Consider the following 19,001-nt stretch of genomic DNA (forward strand, 5'->3'; position numbering starts at 1 on the left):
TCTCTCATTATCGATGGATGTTTGATTGAGTATTCTTCCATGGATAATAAAAGATCTTTAAGCTTTAGTTAAAATCAATCCACCCATCTTTAAATTTTTACACGAACTACGTGATCCCTCACTGATATTGATACGTAGGCATAAGACCAAAAGTCTTATCAAATACAAAATTGTAAATAATGAATTTTTTTTTCTTATCCTCTCATTCTACTTTTAAAACAAGTATCTTTTCAACCAAAACCAATACACACAAAAAAACTCCCTAGGAGTACCTAAAATATTTTGGGGTGTTAATACTTTCCCTCTGTGTAACCAACCTCCTTACTTATAATCTTTGACATTTTATTAGTTTTGATTTGAATTTTTTTTATCTTTGAGTTTTATTCGTACTTTCTCCCTTTTCCTTTGGAAATAATAAAAGTGCGGTGACGACTTTGGTTTTATTGACATTGAGTTAACCAATAGCTCAGTGGTCATGAATTTACCGCTACAAGGACCAATTTTAAAAATTGAAAAAATATTAGGGACTTATTTTCAATTTTTAAAATTTTTAAGGATACATTTGAGATTTTAATAAACTATGAGGACAATCTTGCAAAAATTTAAAAACTAATAATAAATAATTTAACATTCACATTATATGGAGTAAATGAGCAATTTCAAATTCTTTATTTTTGGTGTCATTTGAAATTCCTTAATTTTAACTTGAATCAAATAGTACTTCATAAATTTACATTATTTTATCAATTCTCCATATTTTTTATACTAACAATGAATTTTGATCAAATAATTTTAAATTCTCTCAAAAAATTATTTTTCCTCGTTAAAATGCTTCATTCACATAAGAAACTCTACGATTGAAAAATCACATATCCGAAAACCACATATCTGACTCATATGATTTATATATTGATAAAAATTATAAAATTACGAATAAATTCAATAAAAATAACAAATCAACATTATATTATCATAAAAATTTATTCGATCTGAATTAGATATTTTTTTAAAACTTCTTTTACATTTGTTTTTAATATGAGATTAATTGTTATGCACTGTCGGTGTAAAAAAATTTACATTGTCAATGCATAACAATCATCCATTTATATTACTTTTTAAATGTTTAAAATAAAAGTCAAACCTTTTAAATAGATAAGTGGTTATGATTAACTAATAGTTAAAAAAATCTTTACACCGTCAGGATATATCAATTAAATTCTTTTAATATATCCGATTAATCTAATTTAAATGAGTCATTTTTTTTTAATTTGGTTGAATTTGAATTTTATCTAAAAAAAATATAGAAATTCAATCAGTAGAAATTCATACATCACTCATGATCACCTCGAGGAAAACAATTTTTTAATTAAAATGGCATAGGCAAAAGTCCATTTAAGTGATTTATTAACCCACACATGTTTATCTATAATTATGAAACGTCAAATGAAATGTGAAATGACAGTGGCAGTAAAGTAATTTCGTCTTCCGCCACATCGGTCATCTCTCTCGCGTGCTGGTCGGAGCTTCTGCAGTCCGTGCTGGATCCATCCGATAAACTCACACAAAACGGTTCAAATGTCTTCAGTTTCATGCACAAAGCTAACAATATTCACCATTGCTGCACTTATACTCCAGTTCATCGGTCTCTATCTTTTCGTCTTCAGTTTCTTCCCCGTCAAACCACTTCTCTCCGGTTACAGGTAACACTTCAACTTCCGATATTGATATATAACACTTCAATTCTCTCTCACGCGCGTTTGTTTGATTTTTGTTTTGTTCTTAGTGACTCTGAGAGTTTCCGACGCCCAACCTGCGATGGCGTTGCCAATTCAAATCCGAACGAAGAGTCTCTGCCTCCAGATCGCCTTCGGTCTTTGTATCAGGTTGTGCTTCTGAATTGCAAACTCCATTGGTTATTTTCTGATCGTTGATAATTTTTTGTGGTTTTGTTTTAACATGCAATTAATAATATTCGTAAAACTTAGTTTGATAATAGATCACAGTATAGGGTAGATTTATTCCTTTTCTATTTGTTACGAATGGGAGATTCAAAGGAATTGTTATGTTGTGATATTTTATATAATATCCAATATTTAGTACCAAAACTATGCTAACTGACTTGCATTCAATAAAAGAATAAACCATCAATTTTCTGTATAAACTATATAAATATCTCTCTTCTACATTTTAAGCTATATTTGGATATTGTAAAACTAATTGAGCGAAGTGGAATGGAGTGGAATGGAGCGGAGCGGAGCAGAATAAAGATGTTATTCCATTGTTTTGAGTATTTTATGATGGAAAGTGATGGAATTATAAAAATGCATTCCATCCTTTTTTTAATTAATCCAAACAAAGAAACATACGTTTATACCATTCCATTCCATCAATTCAAACATAGTCTTACAGCCTGTTTGGATGGGCTTATTTGAGTTTATCTACTGCCATAAGTTGTGTCACTGTTTGTCAGACTTAATCAAAATAGCTTATGACATTATTCGTAAATATTTTTGTACTTATTTTTATAAGTTCTTCAAGATAGCTAATGAAAACAACTTATAACATATATAAAAACAATTTAAATTTATTTTATCTTTTGTTATAAAAATAGCTTATGCGAGCATATTCGTAAGTGCTTATTTTGATAAGCACTTTTGTGCCATAAGCTACAAATAAGTTGTTTAACCAAACAGGCCCTTAGTCTCTAAACTATATAAATATAATTTTTAGTCCTTAAAGTATATAAATATATAATCGGTCGATTTTGTCTATTAAAATGTTAACGACTAAATTGAAAGATTTCATATACTTTAGGAACTATTTAGTACATTTATATAGTTTAGGAACCAAATTGATTGTTTATTCATTGCTTATTAATCGTTGAAGATAGACTAGACTGGACAACGGGGTTGTTTGTTGTAGTTGGTACTTGGAACTTGGACTTTATTTGAAAATGTAAAACAAATGCCTACTCTACGACCAGTTATGAAGTATCTACACAGCATGATTCTAATACACATGCATTGGTGATAATTTGAAAAAATAGAATTAATTGAATGTAACCACATGTGTCGGTAACTTACAGTAACTTACCTGGAAGAATGTCGGATACCATACACATCTTTAATCTGAAATGTCAGGGACTCAGGGCTATATAGATTTTGAGTACATTCATGAATGTTGATAGGATCGTATGTTATGCAGTAATATTTCGATATGGAAAGAATTCTTAGAGACTTTAGTTTGCTCATAGTAAATGGTGATTAGTTGATCTAATTTAATTCTCATTTCTGTTTCTTGTTTTGTTGTTACTGAAATGTTTGAAAGAATGCTGTGTAGGAAGTATCTGAGATGCCTCCTACGTATGATCACCTCATCATAATGGTATACACAACTTTCATATATTCTGGGATCTATAATTTGGTCATTTTATTTACTTACGGCTGTTCATGGTCTGAGGCACCATTGAAGATATTAATTTCTCTCACACGAGCAATTTAATACAGGTCATTGACGGTCTTCCAGCAGAGTTTGTGCTTGGCAAGAAAGGTCAGCCACCAAGCAAGGCTTTTATGGAAGCTATGCCATACACTCAGTCATTGCTGGCAAATGGTGCGGGTGTTGGATATCATGCAGTAGCTGCAGCGCCAACAGTTACCATGCCTCGTTTGAAAGTTAGTGTCAGTTCCAGTTTCAAATGTGGAAGTGTGTAGAGAGCACATGATATGAGTTTTCTTTTTCTTTTTCCAACTTCATATTTTATCTTGTGTTTGTTGTTTCAGGCCATGGTTTCTGGAGCAATAGGGGGTTTCTTGGATGTGGCTTTCAACTTTAACTCTCAGGCTTATTCAGATGACAATCTTCTTGGTTAGTTGAGCATGTTGAAAAAATTTAACTTATCATTTGAATTTTCTTGGATCAGTTATTGATGCCCTCATTACTTGTTGCAGCACAATTCTTTAAGATTGGATGGAAAATGGTTATGCATGGTGATGATACATGGCTGAAGTTATTTCCTGGTTTCTTTGCACGGCATGATGGAGTTAGCAGTTTTTTCGTAAGTCTTCAATGTACATGTCAGCATATAGACATGGTCTTGTGCTTCAATATAGGCTAGAGCACTCACTAAGTTATCAGTAATACCAAATTCACAATTTGTCGGGCATATATTTTATTAAATAAAGAGTTGTGTCGGACCTCTCAAATCCCTTTGTTGTATACTCCTTCTGTCCCATAATATCGGTCACATTTGCAAAAATAAATTATCCCAAGCTTTAGTGACTTATTTTTCAATTGTACGGTACCGTCTGACTAATATTATGTGCATCAGTCCCAAGTTATTATTCCTCACTTTGCTTTTATGATAATGAAAATGCACTAATAGTTAGTATGGGTAATTGGGCAACATCATCATTCTCTTTTTTTCATTTATTATATTATCTTAATCTGTGTGAAATGGTCCAATGCGACAAATATTGTGGGACGGAGAGAGTATATCTTTTGGTTGCTCTATTTTTAACATTGTTTTTCTGAAACTACTTGTCACTATAGGTTAAAGATACTGTACAAGTAGATCGCAATGTGTCTAGACATGTTGGTGATGAACTTAGCAGGGATGACTGGAATCTTCTCGTAAGTAGCACAGCCACTTCATAATTTCGTTCCTACCTAATGTTACTTGAATTCCTATTTTGTAATGATTTTTGACTATTCAGACTTTTATACTGTTGTCTTTCTGGTTTAAAATATGCTCTTATGCTTTTGTTCTTGTGTGGATGTCACATCACCAATGAAGATTATCGCCAGTTATTATGTGGAGTATTTTTGAGTTTTGGATAGTAAGAATAACTTTTTAGGGTGTATGCATTTTAAAATTTATTTATATATATTCCTTGCTTTTTTCTTTAAGAAAACTATTTCCATACATATAGATTTCTTCAATGAGATTTCAATGAGTTAGTTGAAATATGTTGGTAGTTTTTGACGATTAAATTAGCCGGTCAGAGTGTTACGCAGCTGTTTGGAACTTATGCCATTTGACTGCATGGAAACATTTTCCCTTCATTTCCTTGAAACCTACCTATACATCAGTTGACCTTTTCTATGGACGCACATTAGGATGATGGTTTGGTTCTATCATACCAAACCAACAGAATTAGTTTTTATCTGCTATAATAGTTCGTTTGGTTGTACTTATATGATTACACCAAATAGAAAAAAAAGTTTATTTGGTTTTACCTTTTAATATTTACTCCAAACTTTAATCAATTTGCTCATTGCTAGATAATACACTATTTTTTGCTTTTCATATCAACAGAGTTCTTTCAACTCGTGACTTTTGCAAAGATATTAATCTACTTTCGCACTCAATTATTGGTTTTAACTTTTCAGTGAAATTAAGATGTAAGATTAAGATCCATCAGTTACATAGTTTAACCATACATGTCAACTGTGGAGTTTTTCGGTCTACTTCAGAATAGCATGATGCTTTTCAATGAAGATTTCATTTATATTCTATACACATTTACTGAGTTTATTTTAGATACTTCATTATCTAGGATTGGATCATGTTGGTCATATTGGTGGACGCAGCAGGTATCATCACCAACTCTCTGCACTATACACGTTAGTTCCATTCTGTTCTCTAAGCTTCACTGGGCCCTTTCCTGTTTCAGTCCATTAATGGCTTCAAAACTTTCTGAAATGGATGAAGTAGTGAAGATGATTCATACTAATATATTGCAAAATCAAGCAAATGATCAAGGGCAAACACTTCTGGTTTGTGACTATCTTTTTGTTGCTTTTTTGAATTGTGCCCTACAGAATTCACGAGACTTGTTTATTGTGGTGTTTAGAGTGTAGACATTAATAAGGACTGAAGAGTCCCCCCATTGAATTTTATCTATTTATCTTGCAATGTATAGGACATGTAGAAATTTCATTTAGGATGTATTTGCATGCGCTGCACACATGCTTGTATAAGAAAACAAAAAACATATGTTGGAGTTCTACTTTAATGCTTGCTTTTAATTTTTAAGTTGATGATTAATGGCCCTTGGCCCTGTAATGCATCCATGTTATATTTTCATGGCTTTTCAAATCACAACTTTTAGTTTTGATCATGCCTGCAGCAATAAGAATTTGTGATTATATATATCTTCGATGTTATGTTCTTTGAAGTGTAATTTAGGTCATCTAATTTTCTGTAGGGGTGTTTTCAGTTAGTTACTGTAAAGACCGAGTCCATTCAAAAGTTTGAAGTTTTAAATACTATCTGCTTTAAATTGCTATACAGGTTGTAGTCAGTGACCATGGAATGACAGAAAGTGGTAATCATGGAGGTTCGTCGTACGAGGAAACAGACTCTCTAGCTCTATTCATTGGACCAAAAAATTATGCTTCTGACCACACATTATCCTATCATGACACAATTTTCCAGGTAATGAACCTGTACTTCATGCTCGTAGGTTGTATCACAAGACTAACCAATTTTGATAATTTTATATCTCCACATAAATGATTTTGTTACCTAATATGAACAAAGCATCTAACTTCATTAATTTGGAATGATCAAGTACATTTGATACTTATAGTTGAAGAAGAGTGCATACTCTACATTCTAGGAGTGAGTACATAGGATTAAAATCTATAACTAACTCCTAACTAACTTTACTATTTAGGGAAAACTTACATCACAAGATAGTAACTAACTTTCTATAAAGGGAAAGTTTTCATAACAAGTTAGTTATTGAATTAGCTAACTTGTAACTAATCTCCTATCTCATTGTGTGTCATCTCCCACAAGTTGGAGGATAGATGTTGGTCATCCCCAACTTGGATAAACGAAGATGAAATGGTTAAGGAAGTAGTGGTTTAGTGAAGAAATCAACAATCTGATCTTTGGAGGATGCATATATCAATTTTAGTAACCTACTTGAAGCTTCTCTCGAACAAGATGGCAATCGATTTCTAAGTATACCAACTTGAAGCTTCTCTCGAACAAGATGGCAATCAATTTCTAAGTATACTTGAGCTTTTCTCGAACAAGATGGCAATCGATTTCTAAGTATATGGTACGTTCATGGAACACAAGATTTGCTGCAATATGGATGGCCTTGAGGTTATCGCAATAAAGGATTGGTAGTTTTGCTGATGGGATCTTGATGTCTTCAAGTAGACACATAAGCCATTGTAGCTCACAAGTTGCTGCAGCCAAGACACGATATTCAACTTCTGATGAAGATTTGAGAGACAGTTAATTGTTTCTTTGTGCACCATGAAATTAGAGATTTGCCTAAGAAAAAACTTTGGCCTAGATTGGTCTTCTGTTCTTTATACATCCTGCCCAATCAGTATCTGAGAAACCAATGAGATGAAAGGATGAATCACTTGGGAAGAACAAACCTCGAGCAGGACATTGTTTCAGGTAGCGAAGGATTCTTGTAGTTGCATTGAAATGGATTGTGGTTGGTTTGGTGAGAAACTGACTTAATTGTTGCGTGATGAGTGTGATATTTGGCCTAGTGGTGGTTAAATAGAGCAAACGACCAATCAACCTTCTATAAGCAAGAATGTCATTGTGTGCAGGACTATCATCATGAAAGAGCTTTATTGAAGGATCTGCAGGTGTGCTAACTGGTTTGGAACCAAGGAGTCCTGTGTCAGATTAGAGACCTAAACAGTATTTTCAATGGCATAGAGAGATACCTTGCTTGGAGTGAGCTACTTCCAAGCCAAGGAAGTAGTATTTCAGTTGTCTTAGATTTTTAATTTTGAAATTGTAATGCAAGACTACTTTGATTTTGTCAAATTCTTCCAAAGAATTTCTTGCAATTAGTATATCATCTACATATACCAATAACAAAGTGAATGACATGGTGTCTTTCTTGGTGAATAAGGAATGGTCAGTATCGGCTTGAACATAACCATTATTGATTAGTGTGGATGTGAGTTTCTCATACCACTTCAAAAGAGAGCTCTTGATACCATAATATGAACAAAGCATCTAACTTCATTAATTTGGAATGATCAAGTACTGTTGAAATACAAGAGACTAAGAGACATTTGAATAAACCGTGTGTCTTGAAAAGCACTACGGAGACTTTATTATATGTAGAGAGATTATAACTAATTACATGATATAGTCGATGTGGGACTATGCGATATACAAATATTCTTAATATTATATTTACAAATATCAACACTCCCCCTCAAGCTTGAGCATATAAGTCAAATGCACCAAGCTTGTTATATAATTAGTTCTGGGGTTTCGCAGAGATTTTGTAAACACGTCTGCCAATTGATCATTAGAGTTGACAAAGTTTGTGACGATGTCACCGGATTTGATTTGCTCTCTGACAAAGTGACAGTCTATCTCAATATGTTTGGTCCTCTCATGGAAGACCGGATTTGAAGCAATGTGCAATGCGGCTTGATTATCACAAATAAGTGTCATTGGTCTTGCTTCTTCAATTTGAAGTTCCTTAAGCAACTGTTTTAACCAAATAAGTTCACATGTTGCCATTGCCATGGCCCTATACTCTGCCTCGACGCTTGATCTTACAACTACGTTTTATTTCTTACTTTTCTAGGATATAAGGTTTCCTCCAACAAGTACACAATACCCAGAGGTGGATCGTCTATCAATGGGTGACTCTGCCCAATCAGCATCGGAGTATCCCACTATCTGAGTATGTCCTTTATTTTCATACACTAGACCTTTTCCTGGAGCACGTTTGATGTATCTCAGAATCCGGATAACAACATCCATGTATTCCTGACAAGGGGAGTTTAAGAACTGACTTACCACACTAACTGCAAAAGAAATGTCTGGACGAGTGACTGTGAGATAATTCAACTTTCCAACCAATCTTTTATACCTTCCTGAGTCAGATAGAGGCTCCCCCTGATTGGATAGTAGTTTGACACCTGGATCCATAGGAGTATTAGCTGGTTTAGCATTCAACAAACCTGTTTCTTCCAAAATATCCATAGCATATTTCCGTTGAGAAATCACCAAACCATCTATAGATTGGGCTACCTCAATACCCAAGAAATAACGAAGTTTACCAAGATCTTTTGTCTGAAATTGATTTGAGAGTTGTTGCTTTAACTGGAGTATACCCTGCTGATCACTACCAGTTATGACAATATCATCTACATACACAATAAGATAAATACACCCTTGGGCTGAGTGACGATAAAAAACAGAATGGTCAGCTTCACTACGGACCATACCAAACTGTTGTACTACAGTGCTGAATCTGCCGAACCAAACTCTCAGAGATTGCTTAAGACCATAAAGAGACCTGTGTAACCTACACACCATATTCGATGACTCCCCCTGAGCAACAAATCCAGGTGGTTGCTCCATATATACTTCCTCTTCAAGATCACTATGTAAAAAAGCATTTTTGATGTAAAGTTGATGAAGAGGCCAATGTCGAATGGCTGCAATGGCTAGAAGAAGTCTAACAGATGCCATCTTGGCTACATGCGAGAAGGTATCACTATAATCCAATCCAAAAATCCGAGTGTATCCTTTGGCTACCAAGCGAGCTTTAAATCGATCAATCTTACCATCTGGACCAACCTTCACTGTATAAAGCCAACGACAACCTACTAAAGATTTCCCATGGGGTAGAGGAACCAGTTCCTAGGTACCACTGCTTTGAAGAACACACATTTCATCAATCATTGCTTGCCTCCACTCAGGGTGAGACAATGCTTCACATGGAGTTTTAGGAATAGAAACAGAAGACAAAGAAGACAAACAAGTAAATTGCAAAGGGGAAAGACGATGATAACATAAATCAATATAATGTGGAGAATGATTTCGTGTTTGACGTATACCTTTTCGAAGGGCAATCGGAAGATCGGACTCAGGTTACGGGATCAGATCCGGTGATGGTGGAGGCGTCGGAGGAGAGTCTGCAATGACCTCATGGACAGGTATGACCTCAGGGACAGGGACGACATGCGTTGGGTGACGACGCTGATATGTTTGAAGTGGTCGAGAAGTGGGTGGGTCAAGAGCCCTAGACTGATGGGGGATAATGGTAGGCGGGACATTAATAACTGTCGGAAAATGTGTGGGAGTACTTTCTTGAATGGGTTCTGGAGTTACGTGATTGGACTCGAAATGTGGAACCGACTCGAAGAAGGTAACATCGGCCGATACTAGGTATCGTTGTAGAGTATGTGAATAACAACGATAACCTTTTTGGGATCGATGATAACCAAGAAAGACACACTTTAGTGATCGAGCTGAGAGTTTATCAAGACCAGGAGAGAGATTGTGTACAAAACATGTGGACCCGAAGACTCGGGGAGGAATTGGGTGAAGTGGGGAATTGGAAAAAAGGATTGAATGAGGGATTTTATTGTTAAGGACAAATGAGGGCATGCGATTTATAAGATAACATGCCGTTAGCACAGCATCCCCCCAAAACCGAAGTGGACCATTACCATGGAGAAGTAGGGTCCGAGTGGTTTCTACAGGATGCCGATTTTTGCGTTCGGCTACCCCGTTTTGTTGAGGTGTGTGAGGGTAAGATGTTTGATGGAGAATACCATTGCGTGACATGAAATTCTGAAATTGTTGGGATAAATATTCACGGGCATTGTCACTTCTTAAGGTACGGATAGGCACACCGAATTGAGTTCTTATTTCTTGATAGAATAGTTCAAAAATAGAAAATAATTCAGATCTATTCTTCATTAAGAATAACCACGTGCAACGTGAAAAATCATCAGTAAAGGTGACAAAATACCTAGACTCAAGAGTAGAGATAATACGCGAGGGACCCCAAACATCGGTGTGAACTAAAGCAAAAGGGGACAAAGCTCGTTTATTGACTCGATTGGGAAACTGACCACGAGTGTGTTTCCCTAGCTGGCACGACTCACAATGTAAATTAGATACTTTCGATAAATTTGGCACTAACTTATGTAATTTGGAAAGACTGGGATGACCTAACTGAGCATGGATAGTGAGTGGAGAATCTTTGGCAAGATGACATTGAGAGGTAATAAAGGCCTTGAGACTCACATCCGACACCAATTGTCCGTCCCGAACTCCGATCCTGCAGGGTAACATTATTATTAGTGAAGATGACACTACAATCAAGAGAACGAGTTAAACGACTGACTGAAAGTAAATTAAATGGACAATTAGGTACATAGAGGACAGAAGTAATCGAGAGAGAAGGTAGAATTCAAACAGTACCAATCCCTTCAGATCGGGTTTGAGAACTATTGGCAGAATTGAGAGAGATAAACAGATGAATTACCAGTGTACCGAAGCAAGAGACGAACGGCTGGATCGAAAGAGACGCTTCTGCTGGTAGGTTACCGGAGAATTTTGAAAAGTGAGAAGCAAACCGGAGTGATGACACGGTTTGCGAAAAAAATTCTCACCGGAAGACAGTGGGTCGACCGGGTAAAGCACGGCGAAGAAAGAATTGTCTCTTAGCAGGCTCTAGATACCATGTTGAAATATAAGAGACTAAGAGACATTTGAATAAACCGTATGTCTTGAAAAGCACTACGGAGACTTTATTATATGTAGAGAGATTATAACTATTTACATGATATAGTCGATGTGGGACTATTCGATATACAAATATTCTTAATATTATATTTACAAATATCAACAAGTACAATTGATACTTATAGTTGAAGAAGAGTGCATACTCTACATTCTATGAGTGAATACATAGGATTAAAGTCTCTAACTCCAACTAACTCCTAACTATCATTTACTATTTATGGAAAACTTACATCACAAGATACTTACTAATTTTCTATAAAGGGAAAGTTTGCACAACAAGTTAGTTGATTAAATAATAACTAACTTGTAACAAATCTCCTATCTGATTGTGTTATAACTGTCGCTGTTTTCATGTTTGTCAATCTCAAACTTAACATGAACAACCCATTTAACTAAGTATCTTAGGCAGTAGGTGGTTAACTATTCATGCAACTTACATCGTATTGTACAACAGGTTGACATTGCGACAACATTAGCTTTACTTTTTGGTGTGCCAATTCCCAAAAACAATATTGGTGTTTTGATCTCTCAAATGGTCGACTCTATGACAGGTTAGTTTTCTTTCTCTCTGCCTATTTATCAAATAAACTAATCCGAAGATCATATTGCATTTCTCCCCATCTGTTTCCAATGTTCTATGAAGCACATACATGAATGTCGGGTCCATAAACAACACATACTCAATTATGTCGACACTGCTTATGTCGAAAATATGACACGGAGACACACACACACACACGTATAATTACAAAATTAAATATTCGCATCATTTATAGAATGTGTTTGAGTCAAAATGGCCACCAAATGACCACCAAGACAGAATGAAGACGATGACCCTGACAGATCAAATAAGAGGCCTGAAAAGGGAAACCCAAAAGGAGAAGTTGGGAAAGCAAAATGAAGATTGGAGAATGTGGAAACCTGTGTATGCACAAAGATGTCGGAACAATTCAAATGTCTAATTAAAAAACTATTGTATTACTTTCGAAAGCTTTTTGTCTCTAATCTTTTTATAACAAACATAGATGCGTTCATTCTGACTATAGCCGTATTTGAGGAGTGTCGAAAAGAACAAAAAATATTATGCGGGCCATTTGTCTGAGGTGTTTGAGTGTGTCAGACATGCTGACACACCTAAACCCACAAATGTTGGTGCTTCATAGATGATGTTTTTGTAAGCAATGTTATATGTTGTAGCAGCATAATCATGTAGTTGTATATTTTTTTCATTCTTTGGTGAATTAGATGAACAAAGTTTGAGGGCACTGCAGTTGAACTCATGGCAGTTATTCAGATTACTTCAAGCACAATTGCCTGATTTGTCTTGTAGAAAATTTCCATGTGATGCTTTTATTACTAATAGTGGACCCACAATTAGTGAATGCAAAGGTAGCAAAGAGAAGTTGTTTTGTTGCTTGTATTTAAACGCTGCCACTCTTCATGATACCTGGAGGGCTGAAGCAGTCATCAAGTATGCGACAATCTTGTTGTTTCATGTTTTTAATGAATTCTACAAGAAATGTTTGCAGACATTTTTTTTTATTTGCCATTTATTTTTTAGGTCTAATACTACAGAAGGCTACAACACCACTGTTGCAGCATATCATGAGTTTCTGAGCAGAGCAAGCGAGTGGCTTTCACACAAAGCAACTGATGTATGCATAGTCTTCTGTGTTTAGAGTGTCTATTGAGATTTATCTATCTTTCTGTTCTCTTGATTCATGACAATTGCATTTGTTCAGAGACCAGTTAGTTTAGTTGCTTTTGGAGTTGCTGCTTTGATCGCATCATGCTTGATACTTGTGAAACTTCTATTTGTTATCAATAAAGAAGTTCTTACTCAGGAGATTCAAGATGTTGAAAATTATACGAAGCCATGGAAGTTGGATGAAGTTTTCATTTTCCTTGGCATCCTGATCCTTGTCATTAGTATGGGATCAAGTTCCATGGTTGAGGAAGAGCATTACATTTGGCATTTTCTAACATCCACAATAAACTTGTTATTTTTTCGGAAAGCAATACAATCGTTTGACCTTAACAAAGCTGTTGGTGATCTCATTTCAGTAGGGAAAGAAAACTACAAATCAGGATGCCAAATTAGTTTGTTAGTCCTTACTCTTTTTTCGGGAAGAGTTTTGAAAGGGTGGCATCAAGGTGGTGTGAATTGGACTAACCTTCCCGACATTTCTACCTGGCTTGAGGAGGCTGGAATTCAATATATAAACCTGATTAAGATAGCATCATGTATCATGATCATCATGTTGGGCATATTTGTATTATTTCTATTGCAGTCCAAAACAAAAGTTGCAACGGTCATAGGGTTCAGCCTTTTAATGTCTGGTTTGTTGGTATTGCAACATTTTATGAAACATCAGGACCTGTCTGCCTCATACAATAAGGATGCCACCTTTTCAGTTCAAGTTTTTTATGCCACTCTGACATTTACTACTGTTACAGTTGTATTGGTTTTGCCTTGGATTATGCCTATGAAAACTCGTGAAATGTGCTCAAAATGGAACCTCTACATGTCTGCTTCTGTTCCTGCGGAAGTCCATAATATGACACCAATATTTGTTTTAAAAGATTCTTTGCATGTTATGGGCTGTGTGTACATAACATCATGGTGTCTTCTGCAATTGTTGCTTCAACGACCAATTAACGCAATGCCTTTGTTGTTGCTCAATGTTCAAATCTTGGCTTACATGCTTGCCTTTTCTTCTTGTGGGTCACATCATAAGCAGTGGGTTGAGGTAAGTTGTAAGATTCGTGAATAAACTTTTATTTTATATTTTGTAGCAGATTAGTTTTGGGCTCTCGAGTGCATTGCAAACTCTGGAAGTGATTTCACCGGATTCTAACTAGATAAGGGTTTTCTAGTTCTCTTTATCGTGTTTTGATTCCTGTGTATTTTTTAAACTATAATGGTTTAGGGTTCACAGTGAGAATTGTGTTTTTTCAAGCATTATTTCATTTTTGCATTGAGATTTTCATGAAATTTCAACCATATATTGAGTATTTCATTAAAAAAATGATTTATAGATTACAAACTAGTCTGACTAATTTGTGTAGTTATGTGCTTCGTGCATTTGAATAGGAAATTTGTATAAAATTGAGGAATATAAAGATTTTATTTACTGAATTGCTTGAGCTAAGGTTCCAATAGTCTTGGAAATAATTTCTTGTTTAATAATGTGTTAATATTCCAACATCCCTGCATTCCTTTTTTACATGAAACTAAAATTCCTATTGTATGGCTAATACTATGATGCGTATGAATAAGAGCAAAAGATATTTATTTTATAGTCGGATGCAAATTGTCGCCATAGCAACACGTATTGACTTAACAATTTAATCTAGTAGTGGAAAATGTCTCTAGATTTCAAATCTCATGTTATTTTAGCATTTTTTGGTCGGTTGTTGTATGAAAGTGTATTTTGTAGAGCAAGACTAACCATCCATTCAATAGATGGTTATAAAGTTATGCGTATTTGATTTGTCATTCAGGTCATAAAGTTGGACCAACGAGCAGTCTTTTACGTCCAAAATAGAAAGGAAAAATTATGTATGTGCACAGGATCTGACTGCCTATCTGTAGATACTCTTTTAACTAAGCTCCATTCACTCAAATAGTAGCAACTTGTAGCTTAAATAGAAAGCACATGTTGCTTTAGTCACATATCTTGATGCCAGTTCCTAATAACTCTCGCATTCATGCATGTTTCGGTCAATTGTCCCCCACTGACCCAACTACCTATCTGTGGCTAGAATAATAGGAGCAGGGGTTGGTTAACAAAGCACTAGGCTTTCACACTATGAAATACTACAGGTTTGGGTGAAAATTGTAGCTGAGTTTCTCTATAGCAGTATTGAAGTATTGATGCTATGATATTTAACTATACATTCTACAAAAATTATATTACTGTAACCTTGTAACATTGTGGATTGTTGAGCTGATAACTAGCAAACCACACTATGACTGTTAATTACATGTACTTGCATAATGTAATTTCTTTTGATACATAATGAATATTTAAGTGAGCTCAAAATGCATTTCGTGTACTGATACCGTGCATTTGTTAGATTACTGCACTGTACAATCTGGGAATGGCAGGCCATTTTGCTCTTGGGAACAGTAACACACTAGCTACCATTGATGTGGCCGGAGCTTTTATAGTAACCTCTCCTACTTTTTCTTATTATTTCCAAAAGAGCACACCATTTTCTGCATTGCATTTCAGATTTAAGTTCTCCATGAATATCTATTTTTCTCAGCAAGGTATTAATTACCTTTTGTTGGCAGGGAATTTCAAGTCACTCAACCTTCCTATCAGGTGTTCTAATGTTCATCATTACATATGCATCCCCAATGTTATTCTTTTTTTCTTTGGTCATGTACATTTCTATCAAGGTCAGAATCTGTCCTTTAGTTACCGGCGATGAAAATTCTGGAGAAATTCTCAAGTCTCTCCTTGGATTTCCTTGCCTAGTACCACTGAGCATAAACTCCATTCTCTTGTCGGCAAACACAATCGTCTTAGTGTTGATGAGGAACCATTTATTTATTTGGAGCGTCTTCTCCCCCAAGTGAGTCTTCCTTTCTCTGTGATTTATTGAAGTAATAAGGATTAATCATGATTTTGTGACATTTTTATTTATGGGTATCATTAACCTTGTAAAACGTACACCGCCAATTTGTTCTGCAGGTACCTTTATGTCTGTGCAGCAACTGCATGTGTCTATATTGGGGTTTTCATTGTCGTTGCAACCGTGATTTATACATATATAGTACTTTTCTGGTTGAGAAGGAGCTTGTCCATCATCATAACTATCAAGGAAAATGATACGTGATCATATATGTCAACAAAAATTTCTTGTTACACTGTCAAAACGCAATTTGGACTCATTAAAGCGCCTGGTGAGTAAATGAATGTTGTTTTTGTTTCTTTTGATTTCCCGGGGGCATGACAAAGTCAAAAATATGGAGATGCTTTCGGAGAAAATTTAGAACAGAGTGAAACCTATCTATGAAGAACCATATTGTTGATGCCAATTTGCGAACTGAACTGGGATTTTATACCGTTGATGAACTAACCTTTAGACTAAGTACATTTTAGGGTATCTCTGTTTTTATTGATTTTTTATTTTCTATTTTCAGACAGACAGAAAAACTTGTTTGAAGGCAATGTTGTGTAAACTGCCAAAGAAAACAAACTGCTTTTTAGCTTTAAAATCTTTAGAGTACGTTTTCAATAAAAAAATTGTCCAACAAATTATCATATCCAACTGCTGGACAATCTTTTATTAATTATTAATAATATTAATTATTAATCCTGCGGCGAGCAGAATTTTATACCCTTGTGACAGAGAGGAAAAAATATTTCTCTACGAAAAATAACAAATCTGAAAAATATATTAATTAGAAAACACAACATAATATAAAAATTTAGTTCAAAGCACATGATCAGATATAACTAATCAGTTCTTTTCATTCACTTTTAGAAAAAGAGGTATTGTCTTATATGGTGTCAACAAGAGAAAAATTACTGGCATTGATGCAGTCTGTAAGTTTGTAAATATAACGATTGCAGAGGAGGTTCTTTTAGTTGAATGATTAAGTGATAAAGGTAATAATATAATCTTTTATTCTTTTGGATACAGAGTTATTAAATTAAAATCTGATCAAACTATTTTTACCAACACTAGAAATGAAAATACCTAAATCGTGAATTTAAACCAGATTTTATCAAATAATGTTTGGTTTTTGAGTAACGGGTGAATCATAATTATGACTAAGGGTGGAAAAACGGGCCTTTGCCCAGTTACGCTTTATTTTTTTATTTTTATGTTTTTTATTTTTTAATAGATTAATAGATTTTTTTCATCTAAAATAGAACCATCAATGAGAATTCCAAAATTATAGTTGAAGTATTAACCTTCAACCAATCAAAATAAGTATTTTTAATAAAAAAAATCATAATAAGTATTAAGTACAAAAATAAAAGTTTAATGATTTAAATACGTAACATTGTTTAACAAGAGTGAGATATTCTAAAATCTAAATCCTAATACTCAAGATCAATAATATTAGATATACTCTTCAAACAAGTTAGACCCTCATTTTCATCTTAATTGTCATCATCATTTCCTTCTACGTTACAAAACAATAAAATAAAAATTGAGCAGGCTTGGCGAGCCAACCTGCCCCGTCACGTCTTTAGCTCGAGGTTTTTTGTTTTGTTTTGGCGGGACGGGTTGAGCAGACCCCAAATCCCATCCCAACCCATCATTTTTTGATGGGTGAGCGGGCCGGCCCAGTGGGGCACGATCCGTTTTGACATCCCTAACTATGACATAGGAGAAAAACTCATATTCACATGATCACTTAAACAAATTGTTTCACAAGGATTTTGTAATTGGTTTGTCAAATTTATATTTTGAGAAAAGTATCTGATGCATGCCAAAAGGGTAAACAAATAACACCCTATATCCCACACTTATCTCCTTATTTCAATAATTTTGTAAATATTTCAAATTTATCCTTTTTAATTTCACTTTAATATTTTAACTTTTACCATCAATTTGAATCTTTCGAAATTGACTATTGTGTTCCCCATTTATGCGAACTAGATAACTTGACTTGAAGACATTTGATATGTTGATTTACTAAATCAGATAACTTGAAGACATTTGATATGTTGATTTACTAAACCAGAAAACTTAAAATCATGATTTCTGGTTTGTATATATTACAAATCGACAACATGTTACATAGTTATCTGGTTCAAAAAAGCCAACAAAATAACTTTTTCATATGTTTTTCGGTTTAAGTTTTTCTACCAACTGGATAACTTGCATCTAAGTGTTCAGGTAATGTTTTTTATACAAATCATATTTCTTACTTCCAAGTATTCTGGGACGCATTTTTTTAATAGTTTTTTTGTTTTATTAATTTTTTATTTATATTTAACAAGTATACATATTCCTTTGATGATATGCAATAAAAATCAAATATGCGTAGATACCACTGAGATGTTTTCAACTACAGAAAAATTTGCTACACGAGAAGAGACGACGAGGTGGATTAAGGGGGTTGGAATCAGGAATAAAGTGAGAGTTATAACAACTCGTTAAGATACCAGAACATGCAAGAGAGGAAGAATTGAAATAGTAATATTTGGTTGTGATAAATGTAGAAAATATAAAGAAGGAGATAGTGTAACACAAAGTGCTACTAAGAAATGCGACAATCCATTTAAAATTAGGTCAACACTGTTAAAAGATGGTTCTAGTTGGAAGATTGATGTAAAATATAGATTTCACAATCATGGTTTACTAGATAGATATGAAGGTCATGCGTTTGTAGGTTGACTAAATGCTGATGAACAACAACATATTGTTGATTTGACAAAAGATCATGTTCCACCAAGACACATATTATTCTCATTGCAAG

The 19,001-nt window shown here is 34.5% G+C and overlaps 1 protein-coding gene across 3 annotated transcripts; it reads left to right on the top strand.

Moving 5' to 3' along the window:
- Positions 1-1,403: 1,403 nt before the first annotated feature.
- LOC127119223 (GPI ethanolamine phosphate transferase 2) lies at positions 1,404-16,829 on the top strand. 3 transcript variants are annotated; one of them, XM_051049423.1, is made up of 17 exons: positions 1,404-1,700; positions 1,784-1,883; positions 3,340-3,384; positions 3,507-3,674; positions 3,783-3,867; positions 3,951-4,057; positions 4,552-4,632; positions 5,543-5,595; positions 5,676-5,778; positions 6,296-6,439; positions 12,006-12,102; positions 12,797-13,022; positions 13,113-13,206; positions 13,294-14,301; positions 15,632-15,724; positions 15,852-16,135; positions 16,255-16,829. In XM_051049423.1, exons 1-17 carry the CDS (start codon positions 1,576-1,578, stop codon positions 16,397-16,399), a joined length of 2,958 nt encoding a protein of 985 aa, XP_050905380.1. In that variant the 5' UTR covers positions 1,404-1,575; the 3' UTR covers positions 16,400-16,829. The 3 variants fall into 3 exon arrangements, with proteins under 3 accessions (XP_050905380.1, XP_050905381.1, XP_050905382.1); XM_051049424.1 differs by having other exon boundaries at positions 1,610-1,700; positions 3,344-3,384; XM_051049425.1 differs by lacking the exon at positions 1,404-1,700 and having other exon boundaries at positions 3,328-3,384.
- The last annotated feature ends 2,172 nt before the right edge of the window (positions 16,830-19,001 follow it).

This window comes from Lathyrus oleraceus, chromosome 2, assembly GCF_024323335.1.
Source record: "Lathyrus oleraceus cultivar Zhongwan6 chromosome 2, CAAS_Psat_ZW6_1.0, whole genome shotgun sequence".
NCBI classification, from domain to species: domain Eukaryota; kingdom Viridiplantae; phylum Streptophyta; class Magnoliopsida; order Fabales; family Fabaceae; genus Lathyrus; species Lathyrus oleraceus.